The following is a 10,744-nucleotide window of genomic DNA, read 5'->3' on the forward strand; positions in this document are numbered from 1 at the left end:
TCAAATACAGCCCCAGCCAGAAGAAAGAAAAATAGGCATCTGATTTTCTTAAAAAACAAAACAAAACTTATACGTTGTTATGGGGCTAGAGACTGGCTTGGAACGCAGTCTGTGACCAGTGCAGGCCCTGGTGACAAGCACGGCAGCTGAGACAAGGGCTCTGCTTCCTGTCTTCCCCCTCAGGAATAGGTTTGCTCTTTGCTATCTGTTGGGATTCCACACACAGTTTTCTTTGTGAATAGGAGACTTTTGTTCAGAAAAAGAAAGAAAAATTAACTAAAACTCCCTGATGTCAAACATTCTTCTAGCAAAAATCTGTAATGTCCAGTATTTACACAAGTCAAAGGCTATGGGAATGAGTTCATTGTGTGCTATCTAAAAGGGAAATAAAAAGAAAATGTATTGAGTGTGCACATGTTGAAGCTATTGGATCTTTTAAGAACAAATTGAAATTGAAAGGTAATTAGATGGGGGGAGTGATACAGGAAGATATGAGGACCATAATAATGTGACACTGAAGCAGTCAAACCTGGGAAGGTTTTCCGCACTAAACCTCCATTCCTGCAAGGGTTTCCTCAGATTTAGATTGGATTATTCTTGAAAAATACTGAGACTTTTGAGGATAAATGCAAACGTAAGTGATGAACAGAAGCTTCTGAAGTAAATATGTGGTAGGGTTACTACCATCTGAGAATAAACTATATCAACTGGAAAAAAAATACAGAGTGACTGTAGCAATTCACATTTTCATTACCAGATGAAATGGACTGAGTCCCATTAGTGATATACAAATAAATATGTACTTACGATGAGATCTTATCTAAAAGAAACAAAAACATATTACAAAGCACGGGGAAAAGAGGATTCCTGCAAATGAGTCATAACACCTGTGTGGGCAAAAGAAAAAAAAGGAATAGAAAATTCTATGGTATGAATTCCAAAAGCAAGTTCCTGACATCCAAATGTTAGAGCTGCAGGAAGTACGTAGATAGTGATTTCAGGGTTTGCTTTTTACTTGTGAGAATTTGCTTTGAGAAAAAAAGCACAGCTGCCAGAGGCATTTTTAACTTTTTTTTTTTTTTTTCCCACTGACTTTCCTTTCTAATCCCACTGTTGGAAACTAACTTAAGCCAGTTTGATCACTTGCAATTGTCAAGAACTTTTTGGTGGGGGTGGGAGGAGAAAGGACGGTGCAGTTCAGTGAATTTAGGTACTTCAAGGTACATGACATCTGTTGGGTGAGGGAGAGGACTTTTTCCCTGAATCTCCCAACTTCCAGGAAAGGATGCTTCCAGGAAAGGATGTCTCAGACTGAAGCCTCCTACAGAGAGTTGATTGCTGATAATAAGGAGACACACACAGAAGCCTTACAACCTGCCCTATAATCTTAGTGAAATCCCAGCTCTGTTCTTTTGGGGACCTGGGTTGCCCATCCCTGGAGGTTTCTTTGGGGCAGATGTGGCAATATTTTCATGGAAAGATTCAGCTGATCTCGTTGAAATCACATCAAAAGGCTAGACTCTTTCTAAGCAGTTTACCACAGGACTGGTCAAGTTCCAAAATCCCAAGGGCCACTGTCCAAAATATAATTATTGGAATACCTTGATACTTAGATTTTTAAATTTTGTTCATACCTTGGCAGAGCTATGCACACATTTTTGGTGGGGAGATTTTGCTTCATGTATCTTGAACATTACTTATTTCCTCAGTGAAAAGTCATGTCTACCATCCATGATGCTGCCTAACCAAACATTTATGTTGATAAGAGAAGTAGTTGGCTAAGAGCTTCTGGTAGCTGGCTCTGCAGTGTGGGCTTCCATTAGAGTCCATGCAAGACTGATTAGCCACCTCCCCACCAGTCTATGTAGCCCTTGGTGGTGTATTCCAGATATTAACCAACAGCCCCTAAGGTGTAAAATAAAATGACTATTCACATGCATATTATACTACTAGTTAAATTATAGACAATATAACACCCTTTTAAAATTATTTATTTTGTTTTTACTTCTTATAAGCCCTTTGCTATATTAAGCTTTCATTAAATTAAGGGAAATATAATGGGAAAATTATTTGGAATGATTTTTCCCTCACAGTAATGTTCCTTGTGACAACTGGGGTTTACCTCAGTTTATCTGTAAAGTTGTATAAACTGTCTTAGAAAAGAGCAGAATAACCAGTGGTGTCCAGACATTAGCATGGGTTTCTGGAAAAATCTCACATGACACCACTACCAAGGAAAGCTGGATGGCAGGAGAAATTTTATGCTCAATTTTTAGCAAAACTAGAAATTACTGAGCAGTGAATTGGGTCAATTACTGCACTTTCAAGGCTAGCGTGACACTCTCCTTTCCCTTCAAAGGAATTACTAATGAACAAGTATATTTCTGTAATTTAATTCCCAGAGTCTAGTTTAGCTGATAGAATTTAGATTACGTATAATTATGTATTTAAAATTCTCTAAATTTTTCATCTTACTCTGTGTGTAGAGACCTAGATTCTATGCATATTTAATGAACTGCAAAAACATGGAAAAAGTCAATGTTTCATTTAAGCATTCCTGTAGACAATTTAAAACTATCAGGCTGTCACTGTGGGTGTCAGAATCACCTGAGAGTGTTTGTTGAAGGCACACATTGCTGAGTCCCACCCCCAGAGTTTCTGATTATTTATGTCTAGCATTAGTCCAAGGATATGCATTTCTAACCAGCTCCTAGACAGTTCTTTGAGAACAACTGGTCTCCATGCCACCCTCCCAGGCCCACTCACAATATGCAATTTTACATAGTGTTGTAAGGATCCTTATTTAAGCAATAGTACATAACATAGGAGAAAATATCTTCAATAATAAAATTGTAGAAAAGAAAAATATTTCTCTAAGTGACCATTCTATATTATTTTTCAATAAAAAATTAGTCCATTCTCACACTGCTATAAAGAAATACCTGAGACTGGGTAATTTATAAAGGAAAGAGGTTTAGTTGACTCACAGTTCCACATGGCTGGGGAGGCCTCAGGAAACTTATAATCATGGCAGAAGGGGAAGCAAGAACCTTCTTCACATGGCGACAGGAGAGAGAAGTGCATGCAGGGGAAATGCCAGATGCTTTTAAAACCATCATATCTCATGAGAACAGCATGGGGGAAACCACCCCCGTGATCCAGTCACCTCCCACCTGGTCCCTCTCTCGACACATGAGGATTATGAGGATTTCAACTGGATATGAGGTTTGGGTATGGACACAGAGGCAAACCATAGCAATAACGAAGGCTTATCACTCAAGTAACTCAGGGAAAGCGTTTTTGTCTGAGGTTGAACAAATATGGTTCAGATACAGTATTTTCTAACACATTCCTAAGATCGGATACTATGCCAGTTACAAGCGTGGAAATTAGAAGTGATGGAAATACTTGGGATCTTGTCAAATAAAAGATGCTTTTTTTCCTCTGCCTTTGCTAACATTATGTGTAAATGACATGTCTAAAATTGGCACATATGACAGGTAAGTTGGGTGTGGGAAACCAACTTCTTGGGAAGAAAGGATAAATATTCAAGTATGGGGGAAAGCTGATAGAAGAAACCTAAGAATTGAGATATAAGTAAAAACTATGCATTTTAACTAAGACTTTTTAAGCACATTAAATATTGCAGCAATTATTTAGTTTGTAATTAGAATTTTACATAATGAAAAAATGATCGGTCAGCTTATGCAACATTAAAAACCATTAAACCACATGCAAAAAATGAAATTGAACCTTATCTTACAACCTATGGAAGAATCAACTCAAAATAAATTAAAGACTTAAATGTAATATAGGGGAACTCTTCAGAAGATTCATCTTGTCAATGATTTCTTTGATATGACGTCAAAATCCCAGGAAACAAAAGCAAAAACAGACAAGTGTACTACATCAAACTAAAAACCTTCTATACAGCAAAGGAAATGATCAGAATGAAAGACAACCTATGTGAAACAGGAGAAAATATTTGCCAACTGTATATTTGATAAGAAATTAATATTTAAAATATATAAGGAACTCCTATAATTCAAGTTTAAAAATCTGATTTTAAAATGGCAAAGGACTTGAGTAGACATATCTCTAAAGAAGACATACAAGGCCGGGTGTGGTGGCTCACACTTGTAATCCCAGCACTTTGGGAGGCTGAGGTGGGTGGATCATGAGGTCAGGAGTTTGAGACCAACCTGGCCAACATAGTGAAACCCTGTCTCTACTAAAAATACAAAAATTAGCCCAGCGTGGTGGCATACACCTGTAGTCCCAACTACTCAGGAGGCTGAGGCAGGAGAATTACTTGAATTCAGGAGGCGGAGGTTGCAGTGAGCTGAGATTGCACCACTGTACTCCAGCCTGGGCAACAGAGCAAGACTCTGTCTCAAAAAAAAAAAAAAAAAAAACAAAAAAGACATACAAATGTCCAACAGATATAGGAAAAGATACACAACATCACTAATCAGGGAATGCAAATCAAAACCACGATGAGACATCACCTGACATAGGTTAGGATAGTCATTATTAAAAAAACAAAAGCAGAAAATAAGTGTTGGTGAAGCTGTGGAGAAATTGGAACCCTTGTGCCCTATTGGTGGGAATGTAAAATGCTGCAGCTACTATGGAAAACAGTCTGGTGGTTCCTCAAAAAATTGAAAACAGAATTGCCATAAGATCCAGCAATCCCTCTTCTAGATATATAGCCAAGGACATTGAAACTAGGATCTTGAAGAGATATCTACACTTTTATGTTCACTGCAGCGTTATTCACAATAGCTGAGACATGCAAACGACAAAAATGTCCATCAACAGACAACTAGATAAAGAAAATGTGATATACACACACACACACACACACACACACACACATACACACAATGGAATATTTTCATCTGTAAAACAAAATCCTGTCATATGTCAACATGGATGAACCTTGAGGACATCATGCTGAGTGAAATAAGCCAGTCACAGGACAATTACTGTATGATTCTGCTTATGTGCAGTATTGAGAGTAGTCAAACTCCTAGAAACAGAAAGTAGAATGGTGGTTACCAAGAACTGGAGGGAGGGGAAATAGATTCCATTCAATGGGTGTAGAGTTTCAGTAATGCAAGGTAAAAAAGTTCTAGAGATCTGCTGCACAACGCTGGGCTTACAGTTAACAAAACTGTACCGTACACTTAAAAATGTAAGAGGGTAGATCTCATGTTTTTTGAACAATAAAAGAAAACATTTTGATCTTAATATTTATATAGCTTGAATGTTGAATACACATGGCATATAAAATAAACATAAAACACTTGTTAAATGAGATACTATATGGGTTCATATATGCTGGAATTTTTTATGACATGGATTTTTTAAATGCTGTAGGTTAAAAAAAAATCACATCCTTTGAAAAATGATTTCATCAATTGCCTGATCTCAAAGTGTTAGAGACTTAGAGGCAGCCACGGGGTTTGATATCATCAGGTCTGAGCCATTTCTAGAGAAGAGGAAACCAAGATTCTCCCTCTCAGACCTTACCCCGATTGACAGTTCTCTTCCTAGTATCCTCACGTACACAGGGACTTGAGAAGAAAAGCAGAGAAGGAAAGGATGCTCCCTGAACACCTGCTTTATTTTAGCGTTTACACAGGGTGTCTCTGATGAACCTTCTGAAACACACAGGAGCTGACCAGGTGCTTCTCTCACTGAGTTTCTGTGACCCACTGTCATAGCCAGATGTCATAGCCACCCTCGCGACTCCTGACAGAATCCCTTGTGTCCCTAAAGAAAGTATGGAAATACATTTATATTTAAATTAACTTTTAAATCATTACATAACTATACAAAACTTTAGATTTACAGCAGAAACTTAAAAAATTCTCAGCAGGAGAATATTTAAACTGATTTTTTTTCTTAAAGATGAGTGTGATAGTATAAACAGAATTTTTAATTCCTTTAAAAATCTGAAGTGGGAGCTCAGGTAGATGTATTTCATTTTAAATGGAAACATAAACATTAAAGATGATAAAACATTGTTTATAAAGTGTATTATGCAGCTTTATGGAGCCTGATGAATTACAAAATGGAAGGAACAGAAGATGAAAACATTGGTATTATTGTATCATGGTGATTTCTTTTGAATTTTTATTTTTTATTATAATGTTACTTGTGTAATGTAAATGAATAAAATTTTCCTCCATTAGTGATAATCATCAAAAATGTTTGAGCACAGGGAGACAAATTTTAAGGAAAGCACACAGCAGTGTTTCTGTGTGTCCAGTTGAGCAGCCTCTTTGGACAGGTTTATACTTTGATTAGCAAGGAGGTTAATGTTGCTGTCCACAATCTAGGGCTTTAGGGTAGTTTAATGTCATGGTTGGCTGCACTCCTTTCTCTCATTGTCTAAGACTGCAATGTAATTCTCTGCTCACTCATCACCCGCCTATTTCTGCCTTGCCCCCATGTCTCCACAGATCATTTTGTGTTTCTCTCCGGTTGGTCACACGCTGAGAGTTAGAGCTCGGAAGTTCCCAGCCATAGTTAACTGCACGGCTATTGACTGGTTTCATGCGTGGCCGCAGGAGGCTCTGGTCTCCGTCAGCAGGAGGTTCATTGAGGAAACCAAGGGAATTGAGGTATGCTGTGTCAGCCTGCATCTCACACACACACACACACACACACACACACACACACACTGAAAATCCTCAGTAGATAAGTACTTTCCAAACTACATCTCCTATCAGAAAGTTATTAATGGAAATAAGTGTAGGAATAATTCTAAGGAATATGATGGCTGACCTTTTTTCCGCCATACATATTGAGGAGGATGTGCACACGTGTGTGAACACGGGCATGCACACAGCACTTGAGTATGTCCTTACTCATGCACTGGAAGCTCAGGATCATTACTTCCTTGAATCATAATGGGACTTACTGATTATAAATCCTTTAAGTCCAAACTAAAAGCCCAAACAGAAATGTAGTCACCGTAGCCATACACTGCTTGCTTCTTAACCAAATAAGGCAATGAATTGTGATTATTTTCATAGTATCGATAGTTGAAAAATCAGCCCCCATATCCCATAACCAGTAAGTCAAATAATATATCTGCTTATTGTTTTACAGATTTGTGGGTTATATTTGTCATTTCTTCATGATGAAATTTGTACCTCCCATGGCATTTTAAAATGGTTGTACAGAACAAAACAACAAAAGCTTCAAACATTCAGATTCAGAGGGAAAAAGGATGTAGATATGAGGTTATCATTTAGATTTCCTGGAGATGAAGTTATATTCATGTCTAGTGCCTCTCTGATTACATAGCTTGGAAAAGTGATTGCGGACATTTCCCAGGGAGTTTTGTCTTCTCATTCCATTGAGTGATAAGGTGAAATGTTCCTAGAATAGGTCAGACACTGAAAGTGACTCTCAGAGGCAAACACAGAACTGGAGATATGTAAGGAATGATGTCTGTTTCTAGTTGAAAGATTATCATGAACAGGTACAACCCATTATAGTCCCACCCTTACTCCAAAAGGCATAACTGCCACCTTTCCAAAGCCATCCTTTTACATTTTGTTGTATATTGTATCGTTCGGCAGCCATATGGTTAAAAACCTGGTCATATTTACATATTTAATTGTTTGTATGCAGCTAGCTTTATTGTTCATAATATCATTTTCCTTTGCTTCTACTACAAAAAAAAGCAGCTATAGAAGTAAGTACACATGCAGGTATTCACCGATACCTACAGAATTTTGTGGAGGGAGACCTCTTCTCCTTTAGTCTTTTCCTGAAATGTTTATTAATCTAATTATTTGGTGCTGGATTGCTAGGGAAGAGCTGTCAAGCAATGTCTAACTTGGAAGATAGATATATATATATATATACACACACACATATACAAATACATATATATACACATATATATATGCACACACACATATATTATATATATGGAAGAGGCTTTAGGATATTCCACTACCTCCCCTCTCCTTCTCTCCTCTACACTTACACTTAAAACATTTCCACAAATAAATGAAAATAAGAAATTATGTCTTCTAAAGTCTGCCAGGAACATTTTGTACTCTAACATCTGGAAAATCATTAAATATGACAAATAATTGTCATAAATATTAACACAAATTTCTTATGCAATTTCCAGGTCTGTTGCATTTCTGGAATTCTCTAGGGCATCATTTTATCTTGTGATAGTTACAAGAAGGATTCAAAATGCTGCTTTATTACAGGGAGAGAGTCACTATGTATCTTCTGATAGCAACGTTCTGTTTTATCAGGCTGGTTTGGCAAGGAAGAGAAAGGGACCAGAGCACTTTGTTTCTGCATGTTGCTTTCTGAAATGGTAGGAAATTAGAGCTAGTAGCATGGTTTAAATTGGCATTTGGCACAGTGCCTTTTGAAGTGCCTTCCCTTTGCTGCTCTTTGCAGGCTTTTTCTTGTCCAGGTGGTCGCCACTTTGAAAACAGCTAAAGGAGCTTTGATATGCCAGTGACCGTTGACATCTGCTGGATGAGGCAGGACTTGCATCACGTTAAGTGCAGAGGGCTCCCGTCAGGTGCTAAGCTCGATCTGATGGTGTCATAACGCCTCCTATAGGATGCTGAGCGCCAAATAGGAATTTTAAAAGCACTTTACTATTTCTGATGAACTGAATTGTGCCTCAAAACAAATTAGATGATTTCATTTCCGTGCAAAGTGCTTATTTAACTTCCCTACCTTCCTAATTTGTTGCGCAGGAGCAATAATTCTAATTCAGAGTACAGTGTGTCCATGGTCTTCTAAAAACGTGTGGTGTCTTTTCTGTAGAGGTCAAAAACAGTTTTTAAGTTTTTTGAATGAGCACAATTTGATCACTCTTTTAGTTTTAATTTCCTTTTTTAAGACTGAAAGTTATCGGCATAATTTAGGCACTTCTTAATTATTGACCTCACTTGCTGAGCATAAGGTACTTATACAAGGTGACCACCTTTGGCCACGGAGAAAGGATTCATTAAAGGCAAGCAGTTTTGTGTGTGTTGACATGTAATTTTCCATCAGTACACACTCAGCACCCAGGGGTACGGGTTGACTGCATCTAAATAAATGTTTGCGCTATTTTTCTTTTGCCTCATATTGAACTAAATGACAGCTGACGAGTAATGACCAAAACAGTTTGACGCTTAAGTGTTTATCTGAAGACTTTGTCAACACACACTACCTCTCCAAGGAGATTTTGAAATGGAGATGGGAGGAGGTGTGTAAGGAGGGAGAGAAGGAAAAGCCCTCTGGGTAAACCTGGCAACAGTGTTGGAAAGGCTGCGAGAAGCTCACTGGAGAGAGAATTGGGTGAAGACCTTAGTGATTAGTACATAGGTTCTACAACGAAAATTCAAGAGAAGCTGGGGTGTTGAAAAACAAGTGATGTTTTTGCTTTTCAAGGTAAAATGAATCATAAACGTCTTTGAAAGTGGGACCAGATGAAAGGAGAAGTTACTGAATGGAAATGAAACAGTGAGCTGTCTGGTGAAGGAGTGAGATGTTTGTTGGATGGTGTAGAGTAGATCTGAGCAAGGTGAAAGAGGTCATCTTTTGGGGGCACGTTGACCAACCAATGAGTTAAAATCCTCTGTCCTTATGTGGTGCCACTTAAAAGTAATGACACAAACTCTGTATCATCAGCTTTTTCAGGGAAAAGCAGTTATTCCCCATGCAATCACTCCTTCAATTGTTGAAGAGTTTGGTAGCTTGTGAAGGAAATATTTTACTACTGTTTTCCACAACTGATTGTGAGAAAGTCCACTCTAAGAGGACAGTTATTTTACTGCTATATTTAAAGACTTGTTTCTTCAATGGTCTGTAAATTCATTTTTAAAATGGCATGCCAAACACAAAGGGTATAAAACAACATTTTGTCAGTGATAGCTATATTAGGAGAGTTTCTATTATATTAATGACTTTAAGCACAGTTCTTTCCTTGAAATATAAATTAGAATTATTCAATATGAATAAAAAGTAGAAAGATAACCTTATGCAATAGAAATTGTGTGAATTTGAGGAAAATAATTCTCATTCTAAGGAATATTGAAGCCATTTAAAAATATTAAGACAAAAACAAATGCAACCAAATTTATCTTGATTCTGCCTAAATCTTCTAAGACTTATGAGGTCTGGAGCGGTTCCATCAGGCCCTCTTACCAACCCAGTCCTGTCTGTGACCAGAGCATGCGGGAGGTGCACATCCGTGTAGAAAAACCTCCCACTGGCTGCCAGCTCTGGATTTTTGAAATAATTCCTAATGAATGCAGTCTTGCCCAGACTTAAGCATATCTTCAGATGGCTGAGGAAAGACCCAAGTAGTTGTAAACATCCTTCCCCATTCTTCAGGCCTCAACCTCATAAGTAGGGTCCAGACTTTGTAGCTGCCTAGGAATCTGGACATGGATATTCAGCTGAAAGTGTAATTGACTTAAATGGAGCTGTCACTGTAAGTTTGTAGTTTTGAGGCTTTTCTCTAGGTGCTGGCCTCATCAGAAGCAGCCACACCATTCACACCATCTCCTGCTTTGTCCTCTTGCTATAAAAGAGGCAGCTGGATTTCTTTTTTTTCTTTCTTTCTTTTTTTTTTTTTGAGACGGAGTCTTGCTCTGTGGCCCAGGCTGGAGTGCAGTGGCCGGATCTCAGCTCACTGCAAGCTCCTCCTCCCGGGTTTACGCCTTTCTCCTGCCTCAGCCTCCCGAGTAGCTGGGAC

The 10,744-nt window shown here is 38.1% G+C and overlaps 1 protein-coding gene across 1 annotated transcript in view; it reads left to right on the forward strand.

Moving 5' to 3' along the window:
* The window catches only part of DNAH11 (dynein, axonemal, heavy chain 11), a 384,221-nt gene that overhangs the window by 227,129 nt on the left and 146,348 nt on the right, over positions 1 to 10,744 (forward strand). The window contains exon 55 of the mRNA XM_011944208.1: positions 6,471 to 6,632. Coding sequence (XP_011799598.1) covers positions 6,471 to 6,632 — 162 coding nt within the window. The remainder of the gene's footprint in view (positions 1 to 6,470; positions 6,633 to 10,744) is intronic.

This window comes from Colobus angolensis, unplaced genomic scaffold, assembly GCF_000951035.1.
Source record: "Colobus angolensis palliatus isolate OR3802 unplaced genomic scaffold, Cang.pa_1.0 Scaffold229, whole genome shotgun sequence".
Taxonomy (NCBI): Eukaryota; Metazoa; Chordata; class Mammalia; order Primates; family Cercopithecidae; genus Colobus; species Colobus angolensis.